The sequence below is a fragment of the Mus pahari genome, chromosome 17, assembly GCF_900095145.1.
Source record: "Mus pahari chromosome 17, PAHARI_EIJ_v1.1, whole genome shotgun sequence".
Taxonomy (NCBI): Eukaryota; Metazoa; Chordata; class Mammalia; order Rodentia; family Muridae; genus Mus; species Mus pahari.
The window spans coordinates 5,025,978-5,045,235 of NC_034606.1; the positions used below are offsets into that span (position 1 = coordinate 5,025,978).

The window sequence follows — 19,258 nt, forward strand, 5'->3', positions numbered from 1 at the left end:
GGGTTGCAGCCCCCTTCAGGTACTTGGGTACTTTCTCTAGTTCCTCCATTGGGGACCCTGTGTTCCATCCAGTAGCTGGCTGTGATCATCCATTTCAGTGTTTACCAGGCACTCAGCCTCACCAAATTTTGAAATATGATGCCCACATTATCTACAGAACTCTTTGTTGACATCGTTTATTTTTTTAAAGAGAGCTGTGATATAATAAACATAATTTGACATAGACATAAGGGTTAAGAGAGGTACTAGGAAGACAGTAAGCCATCCACACCCAAAACCATGAGTATGACATCGCATAGGCGAAAGGTGGAAACTGAGACAGACCCAAATTGGTGGGTATGGCTCCTGAAGAACAGATCCATCTCCACAAGGCCCACATCACCTGCAGTCCCCTACCCTACTGATGGCCCACTGTCCACCATCTAGCAGCGGATCTCACATTCTTCTCTTCCTTTTCTCTCATCAGCCTAGCAACTAATAAAGGCAACGCTGCACTTGTCAAATTCCTTGCAGTCTTCTGTCCTCTGAACCATTATTTTGGTTGTGATCTCCACATTTGATCCAAAATTCCTACCATGTTCAAACTGACTAAATTTTCCTTTTCCTGTTCCTCTAGTTCTCTCATGATTCCAACAGTGCTCGCTTCTTTAAAAACTAACAAAACCTCACCACTCTCATCGCAGACTTTATCTAGAAATTCTGATTAGTCACTGAAGAACAATATGTTAATTCCTTGGAAGTTGATCCTCAGCCATCTACAATCTATGCTATCTTAGCATCTCGACTTGGTAAATTACAGCAGCAGTTCTATACATTCTACAAACATATTATGATCTTTCGTAACTCAGAATCCATGCATGATTATGTTTAATGCCAACTTGAAGTTACTTAAATGTTAGATCCTCTGTGAAGCCTTTCTCCAGATTCTAAGATGAAATTGGTCATTTCCCATTCAATCCCCACAGAACTTTCTCCATACCTTCAGTTTAGCGGTGATACTGCTAGCACATCACACTCCATGGTAAAGGCTCCTCAATGAGCTCTAACCTACTGTAGCTCATAACACATGGCACATCAACCAAATGTAGAGTGAACAAACCAAACAACTCCAAAACAGTACCATCCTGAATGAATCATCCTAACTATAAAAGTACTTATTTAGAAAATTACTTACTACATCCTTCCAGGATGGACCAAAGTTCACCAAGACAAGTCCTAAATGAGCCAGCTGGGCAGATCAGGACGTGGAAATCTGCTATGGACCAATGCTGATGAATGGCGCAATAACCTGCCTACGGAAGGGACTAAAAGGTCACTTATTGGGACTCGTCACTGAACGCACGCACAGTATGCAGTACATACAGTGCTATGATCAAGAGAGTATGCTGTGCCACTTGCTCAGCTGTGATTCTCTGCCTCATCCTCTTTCCTAATGACCTCCCTTTTGTAATGCTTTTTCTATGTGACCCTGTCTTGATTTGCTCATTATCAAATTACACTTTATATACTTTTTGTCTTGCTGGCCTGGTATTCATTATGATGTTCAAGTCGGCCTTGAACACATGGCAATCCTCCTGCAGTCTGGGATCACAGGCATGTGCCATAATGCCTGGCTTACACTTCTAAAACTTTGTTCTCATGCTCATCCACATGTAAACCAAAGTAAAGTGGCCAATGAACATGTTCTAGTAGCAGCTGGGTTCTCTAGGAAGCAGTTATCACACGCTAGCCTCTTTCTTCTGCCATTAGAGAGACACAGCACCTAACCTCATGTGGAAAGAGCTGTAGGAATAACATACTCATTCCCTAACCTTTCTGAAAACAGATCCAGAACAGTAAAGGATGTAATTGCTAATTAACAGTGCTGATCTGGGGATTACTTCTGTATTCCTCCCATTAAACACCACTAAGCCCTTCCTGGGAGCTTAGCAAATGAATACAAGCACCCTTTAAATCTACATAGTGTTTTGTCAGAGCACAAAGCAAAGTTTTTATGTTCGGTGAGTTTACTTACAGAGATGTGTAATTTATTGCACACTTCTGAAGTTTCAACATGATACTCCAGAATATTACAGTAAAATAGCTGCCCTGGTTGAGCAGACTCAAACTGATTATGTCACAGAACTGTCTCCGAGGCAGCTGACACCACTTATTTAGCTACAGTCTCTAGCAGAAGTGAGAAGTTATATGCTTATGCCATGTGTGCACCTTTATACCTCCCATTGTATCTTCCATTCACACATCATCTATGGCAGCCAAGTTCACTGTCTCGGAATGTCTGCCTTTTCTTTTCTGAAGACTGTCCACTTAGAGAAACCATGTAGTACGCATGTTTCTAACTGGTCCGCTTAGCCTGCTTTCCTCTAATTCTATTCCTACTGTGACAAATAGGATATTTTGTTGGCTACTCATTCCCGTGTTTGTGTGTGTGTGTGTGTGTGTGTGTGTGTGTGTGTGTGTGTGTGAAAGGGGGGGGGGGAGACAGACAGACAAGAGACAGAGACAGAGAATGTATTACTTACATACCATTAACAGTTTTTCCATATTCTGGTTATTGTCAGTAACACTGCAATGAGCAAAGGATTGTATACCCTTTTACAAGGTAACATCATTCCCTCTTAGCACATATCCTGATAGAATGTATAGTCTGTTGACCTCTATGCACAAATACACACTGCACAACCATCCACAAGGATAGACACAATAAATTAATCAAATGGATAAATATAAAAAAGATAAATAAATTAAAGGAGAGTCAACTAGGTAACTCTGTAAAATTAAAAATGAGATGTGTCAAAAATCCTAATAAGGCTACTGGCTTCACTGCTGACCATAGTACTTAACAAACAACATGAGCACTGACAAAACTAGGCTTTCTCATCAATCTAAAGTGCTTAAAAGTTTACAACAAATAAGCAGACGAGCCAGCTCAGTAGTCTGCCCTTCCAGAGGGCCCAGGATTGAGTCCTAGCACTCATGGCATCTAATGAGTTTCCAACACCCTCTTCTAATTTCCAAGGAAGCCAAGCAAGCACACAGTACACAAACATACGTGCAGGGAAATACTGATATACAGAAAAAGCAAAAGAAAGAATGAATAGTTCAGACATAAGCTATACAATTCCAATGACTAAGCCAGACGTAATGGCACACACCTTTAATCCCAGCACTTGGGAGGCAGAGGCAGGCGGATTTCTGAGTTCCAGGCCAGCCTAGACCACAAAGTGAGTTCCAGGACAGCCAGGACTATACAGAGAAACCCTGTCTTGATTTCCCCCCCCCCCAAAAAAATAATCTTACCACAATTAAAAAAAAAAAGATCACATTTAAATAAGCAATTTGTGGTTTTAATCTGTCTCTTGCAATAGACTTGAAGGTTTCTTTGTTTAGTTTGGTTTTGGTTTTTTGTTTTTGTTTTTGTTTTTGTTGTTTTTTGTTTTTTTAGTTTTCAAGACAGGGTTTCTCTTTATAGCCCAGGCTGTCCTGGAACTCAGAGATCTGCCTACCTCTGCCTCCTGAGAGCAGGGATTAAAGGCGTGTGCCACCACCACCTGTCTCAGACTTGAAGCTTTATGAGAAAAGGGTTTAGTAATTACTACAGACCTGCTATGTGGCAAAGCAACAGTCTAGCAGCCCTCAGTCAACAAACATCTGTGACACAGAAGGGATAGATGGGTCCACGCTTTTCATCTCTTCTGAAGTGCTAGCTTAAGTACAACATTCCAACTGTCCTGAGTCGGGGACTTCAAGGCCTTCTTTAGACCCTCAGTTCTCCACCAAATACCAAGTGGATCCCAATCCTGTTCTGTTGCCCACTTCCTTCCTTCCACCCTCTCAAGTGTTCCCCTCAAACCTTTCACTCAGGAATCACAATCCTTTACCAAACACCATGACAGAGCTCATCCAACCAGTGAAAGACACAACCATGGCATCTGACTCCACAGTTAGAGACCTGAGAGCCACGGGCATCGGACTGCACAGTTAGAGAGAGGGATGATAGGAGGGAGGGGGAGGGGATGGAGGGGGAGGGGAGGGAGGGGGAGGGAAGACTAGGGGAGGGAGAGGAGAAAAACAAGAAAGGAAAGGGGAGTGGGAGAAGGGTGGGAGGGAGAGGAGAAGAACAAAGAATGGTTTAGACACTCCACAATCCATTACCACCCAAGAAGGAAGCAGGGATGGTTCCAGTGCTGTGTTAAGAACTGGGAGAATACAATTCAGGCCAAGTCTGGTAGCTGCCAATAAAAGCAATCCAAAGACAAGGGTTAAAGTTGCTCGTCCCTCTTGCATTCAAGTTTCCCACATGACTATGGAAGCAAGACACATTAACTGTATTAAGATTTATAACTATAAAAAACATAAGATATGGAAGTTTTAATATCCTTCCAATTTTGAGTTCAAAGAAATGAAAAAAGCTCAGGTCATACTCTTCATCTGCTAGTGATTAACTTCCAAGTCACACCTATGCCCTCTCCCCTCCATAAGACAGGGTCTCATATGGCCCAGGCTGGCCTGATTCTCCTGCTTCCCAAACACCAAAATCAGATGTGTGTACCAAAAATCCAGTTTACTTATGCTTAAGAATTAAGTCCCACTCAACCATCTGTGGAAACAGGGAGAGAAGGAGGGCACTGATTTTAATGCATGAAAATTACGGATTTCTAAAAAAATCCCGTGTAAATGAATTCACCACTTAGGACAATAGAGCACACGCCATCAATAGACGATTTATGGTAGAGATGGATCTATAAACATCCAAATCAACTTCACCAATCTAGATGGTGGTGCCTTCTAGAATTTACTTCTTGCTCTATTTTCCACCCCTCCCCTCCTCTCCTTTGGCCACTCCTTTGTCTACTAATCGTCACAGGGTCTATCAAACGTACTTCATAAGATGGAAATCCATAGCCCTCATCTTGTCCCTACATGCACCCTGCATCAATGACTAGAGCTTGCCCTGTAGAAACTAGGGTCCATTTGACATTTCAAACCTGGCAGAGTCAACAGAATCAATGTCTACCAAAGAATGTACCAATTCTCATGTGTTCCTGAGACTACCACCCAGTAAGTGCATGTGGTACCTAGCTTGGGAATGCACCAGAAGATCTCTAGTGGTCTGCTTCTAAAACAAAGGACAGATAAGCACTTTAAAACTAATACCTCTTTTCAACAGTCCTAGGAAAGTCTCATTCAATCAAACAGAAACATTTAATGGAGTGGACTCTAATGAAAGGTGTAAGCGTTTCCCAAATACCTTGTCAGGCCACCACTGTAAGTCTTCTCCCAGAGACACTGGACTCTGAACAGGTGTGTTCTTCTTATCTGGGTTTGACTCTCCCTCTTTGCTGGTAGAACCCCTTTCGTTATCAAATGAGGCTCCATCAAGCCACCGCCGCTCCCGTAAACGTAGAACAGACTCCCGTTCCCGCAGAAGCTCGGAGTCTCTCTCTAAGGGAAGAAGGAGAACTGGTATGCAATCGGGTCACACCAGTGGGATAAAAGTAAGCCACTCTAGTCCACACCCTGCAGGACGCAGCTAACAGCACTTTATGAAAAATGCAGTCAGTATCTAAATGATTTGGTAGGCAGTTTTTAATGGATTTAATAATTCTGGAATTATATTATTCACATAAAATTACTATTTCATATTTCATATATTCATTAAAAATAATTAGTAGAAGATTCTTTGATTTAAAAATTTTAAAAGTTCATAAATTAGAATTTTAAAACATTAAATATGTGTAAGCAAATTGGGATGGCTAATTTTCATGTCAATTTGGCACAGGCTAGTGTCATCTGGAAAGAGAAAATGACCCATAGAGAACAGTGATTGTTGACATGGAAGGGCCCAGCCCATTGTGGGTGGTGCCACCCCAGGTAGTTGTGGTCCTCTGCTAGAAGAAAGAAGGCTGACGGAGTCCTGGGCCTGACTTCTCTCAGACACTGCAATATGGAAGTATACACTCTGAAATAAGCCCTCTCCTACTTAGACCGCTTTTGGTCCTAGTGTTCTACATCGACAACAGGAATCCTAACTAAGGCACAAACCAAGAGGATTGGTTAGAAATCCTTAAGGTTTTATTTATTTATTTATTGGTTTTTTGTTTTTTGTTTTTTTTTTTTCCGAGACAGGGTTTCTCTGTATAGTCCTGGCTGTCCTGGAACTCACTTTGTAGACCAGGCTGGCCTCGAACTCAGAAATTCACCTGCCTCTGCCTCCCTGGGATTAAAGGCGTGCGCCATCACGCCCAGCAAGGTTTTTTAAATAAACAGAAAAACTTAAATAAGTTGAACTATAAATATATTAGTATACAAAAAAAAAAAAAAACTTGGTAACTCAAGTAAGTTCTTGATAAATTTACAGAATGGATTTTATGAATAAATCGTATAAAATGTTTTGAGGAACAGACTTCTTTTTAAGGGCGAAGGGAACTTTCTATAAGTCTTCTTACACTTCCTAAAAAGTGACCTCAAATTATCTAAAGCCACAGCCACATTTATAGTTGTTTACTTTTTAAAATAGTCAAAATAGTCAGGCGTGGTATCGCACACCTTTTTCTCCTGCTTCTGGGAGGCAGGAGAAGCTGAATCTCTGATTTCAATGACAGCCAGGGCTACACAAAGAAACCCTGTCTCAGAAAAAAATTAAATAAATAAATAAAATATTAATATGGTAAAGATAAACGTCCCAAGATTTTACGAGAACAGATTAGAAATAATCCATAGCTAAAGCACACAACACTGATGCACACGAGGCTAAACCTGAGGCTAGACCTGTAGCTCAAAGTCCAGCATATGGGAGGTTTGGTTTCCATTCCCACCACCACTAAAACATCAAAAAAACTGCCAAATTCCCAAGATCAACCAAAGCAGTTAAGTGCGATTTCACATGATTCAAATTAAAAGTACCTACACAGAGTAACTTAAGAAACAGGTATTTAGGAGTTGCTAATGTTAGAAAATAAATATTTGAAAATTTAATAACTGACAGTTTTAAAGCAATTTTAAATGTTCATTTGTCTTTAAAAGTTTAAGCTACAACATGTTCACATGTTAAAAGGTCCATAGATATGTTATTTTAAAAAATCATCTTCTAAGTACCAAATATATGTAAGAAGACCAGCCTTAGCACAACATGGCATCTTTTCTAGCTTATAATAACTGCTAACTATAGCTTGTTTTGTCTATTATTTAGATAAAGCAGTTTTGAACTCTAGAAAGCGGGGGGGGGGGGGGGCAGGCAGGCAGGCAGGCAAGCAAGCTAGCTCACTAGGAATAATAATGTAAGTAAAGCTTACATAAGCCCATCAGAGGTTGGCTTAAGTGGCTCAAAATCTGCACTATATACCTTTTAAAGATTTCAGACTTGTATAAATAGCATATTAATAACCTAACAGATCTGTCAGTTTAATACTGGCCAGCCCCTTTCTCCTAAGTTTCCATACTCCACTATCTACTCACTACTTAAAATGAACATGATTACATTGTCGTAATCAAATTCAGAAGTGTACTTTTCTGAATGCTGCATGTCGCTGAAAACTAGCATTCTACTTTTAGTTCAGTATCTATCTCATAGGTAAAAGTCTACTTAGCTAAATCACAGCCTTTGCTATGTATTACACAATGTTAAAGCCTAGTTGTAAAGCCAAAGCCCCCAAACCACTGCTATGTAATGACTTCGTCCTACTGTAAGATTGAAGCTCAGATACAGGTGAGCTTATCACTAGCTCTCCACACAGCCAGCCCACAATCAAGAAGAAATAAAATGCAAAATTACCTCGAGATGAGCCTAGCCTAGAGAGTGATGAACGACGAAAAGAAGGGTAACCAAAATAGCTAATGTCCTCAGAAAACATGGCATCAGCATCAATAATAACACTTGGGTGGGCAGAGTGAATGTCAGCATCAAGAAGAGACATAAGATCTTCTACAAATAAAAACAAATAAATGTATGAATAAATGAAGCATCTACAGATAATGCAATCACAGACCACTAAAAGAGCTCTAAAAATTAAAACACATTAAAACCAAAGACCTGGAGCAGGGGGAGCAGTATCCCCCAAGATCTAAGAAATAAAATGAACATTAGAAACACAGACCTTAAGGACGAACAACATGCATAATTGCTGCAGGTACTACTTACAAAATTAAAATCCACTTTTAAGATATACTTAATGACATTGAAACAAAATACAGACGAAAATAAATGCAGTTCAGTAAGTACCAATGTTCAGCAATGATATTATCAAAAAACAACATCCTACATGTCAGCCAGGGATAAATCTATGCAATGCCGTCATGTCTTAATTAGGATCAAACCAAATCCACTGAGTAAAAATATTTCCCCTTAAATGGGACACTATAAGCAAACTGTATAGCTTCCAAATGACAATTATCACCAGCTATAAACTCCCAAGCTCAAAGGATCACCCCAAGCAGGAGCTGCGAGAGAGGGAGGCACCAACCTCCCGGCAGGTAAGATTCACTGGCTGTGTCATCACCGTCATCTCCATCCTCATCATCCCGGCTCAGTAAGTTATTTACAGCAAGGTTGACATCAAGATTTGTTCTCTGAAGTTCTCGAATAATGACACTTCTTGATTTGCCTTGTAAAACAACTTGTGCCTAAAATAAACAGAGGATAGTGCTATGCTAATGTTCTCTTATTTCCTGAAGTTACTCTTCTATTTTGATAAACAAACCACATTTTTCAACCCATAGGAGTCACTAGATAAGCACTCCCCCTCCCCCACCCCCGCCCGCCTTCGCCTTCGTGGTTAAGGTTCTCAAAGCACACACCTGTGAAATCAGTTCCTCAGGAATGACAGATGCTGGAATAACTGGCTGGGGCTGACTGCCCAGAAGTCCAGACCCCCGATCCCGTCCAGTACGAATGACTCGAGTCTGTCGCCGGGAATCACGGGCTCCAGCAGATGACCGACCAGAGGAGCCTCCTCCACTTCCCCCCACGCCAGAACTCCAGCGGCTTCTAAATATTCAACAATTTGTAAAATTAAAAATTTTAAACCATTCGTCCTTTAAAGTCATTTTGAGTCTCATTCTTGTACATTAGCTATCTAGTTAAAATTCTGGAACAAACCTTAAAAAACTGTCTAAATTTTGTAATACTTAAATATAAATTCACTTGAAATAATAAATACACTACCATTTCCACCTTTGTTAAATATTTGCACACAAAGAGGGGCATGGCATTGTTTCCTTGTAATCCCACCACTCAGGAGATATTAAAATCCAGCCTGGACTACATAGTGAGACCCTACCCAAAATCAAAGGGAAGGGGCAGGCCTGGGAAGATGGCTGAGTTCATAAAGGAGGATCCCCAGGCTTTCTTGGCCAGCCTAGCTAAGTAAGGAGAGCAGTCCAGTTCAGCGCCCTGCTGCACACACCAGACAAGAGTGACTTAGGAAGAAGCCTGACACAGACCTTTAGCATCCACACAACCTACAAAAGGCACATGCACACAAACACCCACACACATGTGCAAACCATGGGATAACCACAATGAGTCTAAAAAACACATTAACCAAAACAACTTTATTTCCCAGTTTACGTGGGAAGAGGGTCACCTTAAGCCTATTGTTTGAGCCTAAGTATTAATTTCACCTAAAAATGTCTCCGTTTGGTTGAACACAAAGGAATGACCTCCATTCCTACCAAGTGACATATATAATTTTCCCCCAAGCAAGCAATGCTAGAAACCTATCTAAGCTCATGTATCCATCCATGCTAATCTTACAAGGATCACAAACTAAAACTGTCAGGAAGTATAAACAAGAGACATTAAAAAACAAACAAACAAAATGAGTGCCAAGACAGAGATAACAGTGGAGAATAGCTACCTATCTAAAAATTGTAATCTAGCACCAACAGTTTCAATTCACTGTCATACTAACAGTTGACAGTTTGCAACATCTGCTTCACCAGCCTGTGTTGAGTTTACTTATCCATTACTGTAACTGCTGCTAAAGGGATCTTGGGATTCCCACTGTTTAACCTATCAAAATTCAAACTCAATACCCACTCCATAACCCTAACTAACCAAGCATTCTTCTGACCAACTTGTTTAGATAAAGGTTGATGTTATACTAAGCACATAACGTTGGTTGAGTTTTACTAGTGGGAAACAAGATAGGAATGAGTTAATTTCTTCTAATATTAGTATGTTAGTTCTGTTTGTTTGTTTTTTAATAGAATAAAAAGCCATGACTCTACTCTGTACAACTACTAGTCAAGTTAGTCCTACAACTCTAACCCTGCCATATGGCACTCAGGGTACACAAAGGACCAGAAATCACACATAATAGTATTAATTAGCCCATAGCATACAAATGTAGAGCCTATGAACCAAGTATAGCGCACATAATTGGTAAACTAGCTTTAAAAATACATTATTTTTGTTTGTTTGTTTTAAAGAGTCTGAGAAACTCTCCCAGTCAAGGGAAGGAAAGAAAAAGACCTGGATATAGATATCATGGAATTCTATGAGATAATAACAAGTACGAAAGCTCAGCAATCAATGCTCAGCCAAGCATGAAGACCCGCGTTCAGATCCAGTCTACACAAAGTTGGGTATGGCCCTGTGTATATTAACTGTAAGCCCCCAGCTATATGGAAAGAGAGGGAGCATGGAGTGCTAGCCTAGCTGATGTTCTGGAAAGAGACCCTGCCTCAAAGAAGTAGGCAGAGAACAAAAAGGGGGACACACCTGATAATGGTCTCCTGTCTGTGCCGTGGGAGGTGGAAGCACCACGCAGGTCCATCCCACTCTCCTTTACACTCCAAAAGCCAGGGTGTGTTAGTTCAGATGCATCCTAAAGGACTGCATCGCTCATGCCAACCTAAAGAAGCTTATGCCTAACTTCCTTGTTAAATAGCAGTAACAGATTTCTGACAGTCAAAAATCCTTTTTTAGCCTTACTATTAAACACAAACTCCCTTCTCCCAGATAGATAGGCTCTTGTTTCCAACCTGGTATGAAATAAATTAAAACAACAGGAAGTTTCTGAAACACCTCCCAGTATAAATAATAAGCAATTATTAATGGAAAAAAAAACAGCAGCTAGCAATCTAGCAATCTTTAGTCCACAAAACCGCCACACACACACACACACACACACACACACACACACACACACACACAGGAAAAGAACTCTAAAGGAGTTCTACAGTCCCAAGATGACCAGTGAGGAGAAAAGAGCCCTCTCCACGCTCACGCTGACAGGAGGAAAAGCATGCCATGACCCAACACAATGGGGAAGAGGACAGTCTCCTTCCTACTTGATTATATCCAACACATTTATGATTAATCATGTATTAATCATGTCCCTTTGAGTACTCAAGGTCTGTCTGTCCTGAATTCTCAAATGTCATAACTTTCAAACTTTAACACTTATAATTAATGGAAAAGTAGGGAAAGAACAAGTCAAGAAAAAAAAACTTATGAAAATGTGATTGTAAAATTTCTTGATTTACAATCTCACATTTACACTGAATACATCAGATCTTTGTAAGCGAAATATATAAGCAAGCACGAGAATGCCCTTTCCCAATTCTGATCAGCAGCTCAAAGTGTTGAGGGGTCTGGGGTTGAGCAGGAGCAGGTAGGGAAGAACTGAGGGGCAGCTCAAACATAAACAATTCTCTGCATTTTAAAGCCATAAAACCAGCTCCAGTCCTCTTTGGTGGTTTATTCCTGGCCACATGGGCCAGGCCATTATTGTTATCTGCTGCATGTTTCAGCTATAAATCATAAAATTCCACTGCCTTATATGTCATTCTGTAAGACATGTCATTATAACTAGCTTAATATCATTATAACTAGCCTAATAGTTAAGAGAATTTAAATCAAGAGGACAATTTGAGCAACATAGTAGCAGTTTACAAATGAGAGAGAGAGAGAGAGAGAGAGAGAGAGAGAGAGAGAGAGAGAATATGAATGAATGAGAATGAATTCGCAAAACCAGAGTAGTAAAAAGGACTTTTAAAATGGGGGAAAAACCTGACCAGAGGAAGTTCTTCCTTATAGTTAAATTCCAATAAATAAATATGAAAGAAATAATGCAACTTTAAATAGCTGGCCAATGCTACAACTACTGACATCCACAACCATCAAGATATTAAAATCAATGAGCAAAAGTATGAGGCGAATCAGACACTTGTGCACTTGAGCCAGGTGTGACGGCCCACACCTTTAATCCCAGCCCTCAGGAGGCAGATACTATCAGTTGTAAGAGTGTGAAGGCTAGCCTCATCTACAAAGTGAGTTCCAGGACTGCCAGGGCTGTGACAGAAAAAACCCTGTCTCAAAACAAAACACAAACAAAAACAGATATTTGCATACTTGGAAAGGTCTCTTTTCACAAACTATGTGTGAATGTCCAGAGATTAGGGGTGTCTTGTGGTGGGGACATCAATTCCACTTAATAACTGGAAGTAATCTCACAACCTTTGAGACCTATCAACACCATATGCCACCCAACATTACTCAGTAAAGATTCGGACTATTTCTGCCAAAACTGCATAATCTCTATTTTATCATGAGAAAAGAACAGACAAATGCAAACACTGCATTGTCAAGGCCTTCACACTCATGATAGTGACCAAATAAACAGGCTCAAGAGTGGCCTGCTCAGGACTGACAGCATGGTGCCTTGTCAACTGACAGATGCTAGATGGCACGACCCGAGACCAGGAATGGCCAATCCCTAAGCTTACAGAGGCGCTAACGTGACAGGGTCTCACTCTACTGTCAAGCTGACCTCAAACTCAGGACCCTACTGTCCCCCAAGCTCTGGGACTCCAAGATTTTTAAGACCAAACTATTTCAGGATTTGAGGATAAACTTTAAACACATAAGAGTAGGAACAAATGCCACTATAAAAGTGAAAAACTAAACAAGGATGAATAAGCTTTTCTGTGACGGGTCAAATGGTTACTAGCTACACCTTGAGGACTAAGCAGGGTCAATCCCTGATCACAAGTCAACTCCATTGTTGTATCACGAAAGCAGCCTCCAGTGGGAAGTACAACTCATCCATGGCTCTGGATTTGCCCTGCAGAACCCCCAACTCAATAAAGAAATGTTTGTCTTGCTGGGCGGTGGTGGCACGCACCCTTAATCCCAGCACTTGGGAGGCAGAGGCAGGCGGATTTCTGAGTTCAAGGCCAGCCTGGTCTACAAAGTGAGTTCCAAGACAGCCAGGGCTACACAGAGAAACCCTGCCTCAAAAAAAAAAAAAAAAAAAAAAAAAAAAAGTTTATCTTTGAGCAAAGTAGTTTTCATTCATACTGCAGTAACAGTTACTTTCTTAAATAAATGTATTGTTCCAGGTTTATCAAATGAAGTAATTTTGTTCTTACATCATTTTCACAATTCTTGAACACACACACACACACTGTGTACATAGGACTATGAGAATATAGGTCAGAAATAAAGCATTTGCTTGTAATATACAAGGCATGGGTTTAATCCTCATCTCTGCAGAACACAAAAAGATGTTTTATTAAAGCTCAGGTTGTGTTTCCTGTCCTTAAACTAAAGGATACACAAAACAATCTGAAGATTGCACCTAACCAAGAAAAATGAACTTCCTCTAATTACTAAATTACTTCTTGAAGTAATTCCAAATTACTTCCTGCAGTAATTTAGTTCAGCATAAAGACATATAAATTAAGCATTTTGAAATCTCAATTCTTGTGATGGTTTGAATAGGAATGGCCTCCACAGACTCATGTGTTTGAATGCTGAGCTCAGGGATGGGCACTCTTAGGAGGTGTGGCCTTGTTGGGAGTAGGTGTGGCCTTCTCAGAGGAAGAGTGTCACTGTAAAGGTGGGCTTTGAGGTCTTATATGTGCTCAAGTCTGGCTAGAGTAACAGTCTTCACCTGGGTCTCTTGGATCAAGATGTAGAACTCTCAGCAACTTCTCCAGCACCATGCTGCCACAATTCCTGTCATGATGATAATGGACTAAACCTCTGAAACTATAAGCCAGTCCCAGTTAAATGTTTGCCTTGGTTATGGTGTCTCTTCACGGTAATGGAAACCCTAAATCAGACAATTCTTAAATCTTTTACTTTGCCTACCAGTTCACACTGTATATATTTTTCTCTCTTAACTAGTTTAAAGCAATTTCACTGCATTTAGTTATTTTGATCAGCCTCTGAATATCATATAATTTGACCGAGTAGGCATCTTATAATCATTAACCAGGTGTTTTCAGAACTGTTGGCCATTGAGGCTGGGCATGGCGCTGCACATCTTTAATCCCAGAACCTGGGAGACAGAGGCAACCAGATTCCTGGGGCTTCAAGGCCAGTCTGGTCTACACTGGGAAGTTCAGGACAGCCAGGGCTATGTAGACAGACCCAATCTAAAATTCCGAAATAGAACCAATAAATAAAAGCACATGCCTAGAATTTGAAAATGGCTTCTTTAATTTGACCATATATAAACTTCACATTAAAATGATACCGGGGGGGGGGGGGGGGGGGGGGTTTTGTTTTGTTAAAAAAAATAAATAAATAAACTATCAGATTTGGATACAGAAAAACCCCAGTAATGTTGGATTTTTATAATTCATAATAAATGGCCAAGTATAAAACTTTAAACTTTCAAATGACACAACAGCAGTGAATGACACTGAGATCTAGATTCTTTAATTGGTTTGCATTGGTTATTTTTATCAAGGGGGCACAGTGAGCTAGCTCTGAGCCCTGTCACGTGATCATACTGATGTCCTTGGTCACCGCACAGACCAGGACGTCTACAACTGGACCAACTTACCCCAGAGTGTTGCCTGCCAGCCTGCCCAGAGTCTCAGACCCTGAGAGAAACCATGGGGAGTCACTTGTCCTTCCCGGCCTACAAGTCCTCCCTGTCCCCGAGCTGCTGTTCAGTTTTGACCTAGAGAAAATCAAGAGAAAACCATTACATGACAGTCTCAAGCTTTAGGGGACGCACACCTCCAGGCTTCCTGCTCTGCGGGGCATCAGCCTCCCAAGTCCCAGGCTGTGCTGCCTGACATGGCACCAGCTGGCAGCCGCCTCACACCCTTGCACTCACTCCCAGTACACACTGCTGCTCAAATTCCAAATAGAAATAAAAAATAGTAGTAGTAAACTTTCTTTATATTTCAAAATTAATCGTGTTTTTCTTAGAAACAACCAAGTAGAATTCAAATCTTATGAAGCATCCCTTAATGCTCTGTAATTTTTAAAGACCAAAATTTGAAGGTGGGGAGGTGCAGGAACTTGACTGCTTTCAAAATGAGTTCCTCCATTTCTAACTATCAGAGACAAACATGATATGTAAAGTCATTTCAGCTAGCCAGGCATCCAAGGTATATAAAACTATATACACAAGGTATATACAACTATATAGCAGCCACTTAGGAAGGCAAAGCCACAGAACCTCTGGAGCATACAAGGTCAACAGCAGCCTTGAATGCAGATCAAGGTCTGTGCCATCTAGCACCACAGCCAACCACTGCTAGTGAAATGCCACCTGTGACTGACCCAGCATGTAGTGCCATCCTTCTTATAATTTAGCATTCCTAGGTGTCAAGCCAATTAACGCCTCTGCAATTTATAATGTGAGCACCGTCTATAAACTTGCTTAAAAATGAAACTCAAGAACTAGGACTATCGGATAGAGAGAGACACAATGCTTCCTTAGCAAACCTAGGGACACGCCTTTACTTCTCAGCCAACAAGTCATCGATTTAACTAAAAGAAGCAAACTAACCATTTCACCTTATTTTAAACATGATTTTTCTGCTATGCCTTTTTTTATCTCTGGAAGATAAGGAAGATCAAAACCTTGGTTTTCTGTTAATACCTTCTAAGGGTTAAATTCATACTGTACTAATTACAAAATACAGGATAAGAATGTAGCTAGGCGGTAAAGCACTTGTCTACTATATACTATGCTCTATATTTGATCCTCAACACCGTAAACAAACATGCGCGCATACACACACACACACACACACAAAGCAAAGCAAACAAACAAACAAAAAAATAATAATAATGTCTTACCCATCATTATTATCAGGTTTACCCAATTCCAGTCTGTCTGGTTGTACTGAAAAACCAATCCTACAAATTCTGCCATCCTAAAAGCAAAAACAAATAAACAAAAAAACATGTTAAATTTTGCAAGAGAAGACACTAAAGTTTTAATTTATTCAATAAGCAGATTCTGCCTGTCACTGTCATCTCAGAAGACAAGGAAGTCCCCTCCAGATACGGGTGGGAGAATGTAACACACAGTAACAAAAGGCTACTAAGAATTCCCTTAAAACAATACAGTCTAGAAGAATTCAGAGTAAAATTATATAATAACTACATTCAGGAGTCTTCCCATGCAGCTATTAACTAGTTTCAAGTTCCAGTAAATCATTTACACCCAATTGATTCTCTGAGCCAGAGAATTTACACAAAAGGAAGCTGGGCATAACTAACTCTCAGTGCCTTCCTTTGACAAGAAACAAAGAACGGATGCATAGTTTTCATCTCTCCACCGTATGGTAAATAATTTACCTCAAGAAGAAACGCAGCATGATTGGGTCCCACCACACACTGTTTAATAGTAGCCTGCTCCAGTACATTCAAAGGCGGGTGGCTAGGAAACAAGAAAAAAGCATGTAAGTAAAACTGGTTTTTTAACTGTACACAAAAAGAACTAATTCCTAAGTGGAATTTTAAAGCAATAAATAAAAGTAACTGATACCAGCATAATCACTACAGTTGAAAGGTCTACCAAACTGTTTAAGGATCAGCATTAAGGGAGACTGTAATTTAAATGAACCTAACTTTGATGGAAAGAGTAGAGATGTGGTAGTGCACACCTTTAATCCCAAAACAAACAGGTGGGTCTCTGTGCTGTGAGTTCAAGGCCTCATCTACACATCAAATTTCAAGACAGCCAGGGCTACATCTCAAAAGATTCTTAATGTAATCTAATTCTTAATCTAATAAATCATACTAATCACATAAAGATGAATCCTCTTCCTAAGAAAGAAAACACTGCAGCTCCATGGTAGGGCTGAAACACATCCCATGAAAAATGGCTAAACTTAAAACAGCTTAAAATTTTTACCTGTTCAAATTGTACTTGTTCAGCTTCTCTGAAACTTCCCGTAACCTTCAAACACAAAAGCCAAGTGTTAATAAACCCAGCACTGGTCCGATTCCCAACAGTAGCACAGGAACAACTCTTAACAATCGCAAGTAGGCATTGCAATTCCTTTCCCTTTCTTGCCCATCAGCAGGTCCAGTAATAACCAAAACAATCCCATTTCCAGACAGGAAAATGAGGCTTCTAGAGTTTATGTAACAAACACCAGAGGTAGAGAGCTGTTCCTGAGCTCTGAGCAAATACCTAATGGAAAACTCCTTTGTAAACCTGCAGTTAACCCAGGCATGGTAGTGCACACCGTGAATACCAGAACTGAGCTGTGCGAGTAGGAGGCCAGCCTTTGGGGGGTGGGGGCTATGACATACAACTGCTGTCTACGCCAAAAGACATTCTGACGGTATGTGAATATAATGAATTATTGAAAATAACTGGGATGAAGAGAGAATCTGTGTGCAGGTGTGGAAACATCACCTGCTGATAAAAAGCCGACAGGCTACTAGGAAAACAGCAAACTAGCCGGAAGTAATTGATGGGAGTTCCAGCAGAAAGACTGAAACACTCTCTCTCTGGGAGAGAGTCAGAGGTGTTGTGTGTGGTCTATAGACACATAGACTCATACATATAATACTCATACATATAAAATAAACTTTTTAAATTTTTTAATTAGAAAAAAGTCTACAGAAAGTCAGAGAACCCTGGGAAATGGTCTAAGCACTCAGTAGGTAGAACCAGGCATCTTTGAACTTTCCCTGGCAACTACAAAGCCGCTAACTACTGCGGAGTATCAACATGCACACTGACCGATGCCCACCAAAGCACTAAGTGCTTAGAGGTTTCAACTCATGTTTTCATTTTTCCAAAAACGCAGAGACGAAAACTGCTAACTTCATTCTCATTACCACGTACCCCACCCTCTGAACTCTCCTCTGTCAGGCCTTGCCCCTAAATTCCAGTTTGCTCAATTATATAGCACATTTCTGTTTCAAAACCAGATTAAATTTGAGAATAACGCATAACGGAGTTCATAACCTGTGGAAGAAGGCTAACTAAAAAATGAAGGCAAAACAGCCTACGGACTGTCGCTCCAGAGTTGACAGGAGCTTTGGGTGACCTGGAGCAGAGGTGGGAGAACTCTAGACTTCCCTAGCTCACAGGACTAGAGCCATCATATGACAAAAGGCATAACTGCCCCACCACTGCAGTGGCACAAAGAAAAAACTATTTATTCACTAGCATGTCTTGTCAATAACACATATTGGGGGAAGGGATCATCAAAAGTTCTATAAAAACTGGACAATAGCTAAAACTACAATTAAACACTTCTGTAGCTTCAAACAGTACTTCAGGTAGATGCTTATGGGACTAAACTAAGCTTTGAGGATGTCAAAATGCTACAAGATAATTTAACTCATAAACTCAAGAGCAAATTACAGACTACCAAAGAGATAGAGAAAATGGTTTCTGATATCAGCTAATTTTAAGATTAAAAACTGATCTGAAAACTCAGTTAAGGGGGCTGGTAACCAAGGCACAGTGGTGCACACCTCTAACCCAGAACTCCGGAAACAGAGTCGGCCTATGTGAATTCACTGGACTACAGTGAGTTCCAAAGAAGCCAGAGACTGTGAGACTGGCTCAAACAAACAAAAAGAGCCAGTCAGACAGCTCACAAAGTAAAGGAGTTTGCTACAAGAAAACAAGCCTGGTGCCATGTCTCCAGTCCCTGGTGCCCACACAAAATTGAGGAAAACCAACTCCAAAGCGGTCCCCCTGACTTCACATACACGTCCATATATCCAACCTGTACAAAAAGGACAGCTCTCCACAACCCAGCATGCTTGCACATGCTTGCAATCCCAGCATCCAGAAGACAAAAAGGGAAAGTGAAACAAGTTTGAGGCCTGACTAATGTGCACGGTGAGCTCCAGGGAAACCAAGACTGTCACAAAATAAATCTAACACTCAATGTTTCTTTAACAAAAGTTAAAGATAGTGAGACTGTACTACCATCTCTACACCCAAGGTGGCCAGGCCAAATGACAGTGAGTTCTAGGACAGCTGGGTACATACCCTGACTCAAAAAAAGAAAGGAAAGGAGAGCT

General features: G+C 40.6%; 1 protein-coding gene across 3 annotated transcripts in view; it reads right to left on the reverse strand.

Annotated features, from left to right (window-relative positions):
* Ubr5 (ubiquitin protein ligase E3 component n-recognin 5) overlaps positions 1-19,258 on the reverse strand; it is a 113,019-nt gene that overhangs the window by 65,641 nt on the left and 28,120 nt on the right. For 2 of the 3 annotated variants that reach the window (XM_021216879.1, XM_029548021.1), the window contains exons 2-9: positions 17,118-17,162; positions 16,559-16,640; positions 16,055-16,131; positions 14,802-14,921; positions 8,797-8,986; positions 8,463-8,622; positions 7,775-7,924; positions 5,252-5,463 (exon numbers count right to left, since the gene is read on the reverse strand). In XM_021216879.1, the coding sequence (XP_021072538.1) occupies positions 5,252-5,463; positions 7,775-7,924; positions 8,463-8,622; positions 8,797-8,986; positions 14,802-14,921; positions 16,055-16,131; positions 16,559-16,640; positions 17,118-17,162 (1,036 nt within the window). The remainder of the gene's footprint in view (positions 1-5,251; positions 5,464-7,774; positions 7,925-8,462; positions 8,623-8,796; positions 8,987-14,801; positions 14,922-16,054; positions 16,132-16,558; positions 16,641-17,117; positions 17,163-19,258) is intronic. The other variant, XM_021216880.1, reaches the window with a different exon arrangement.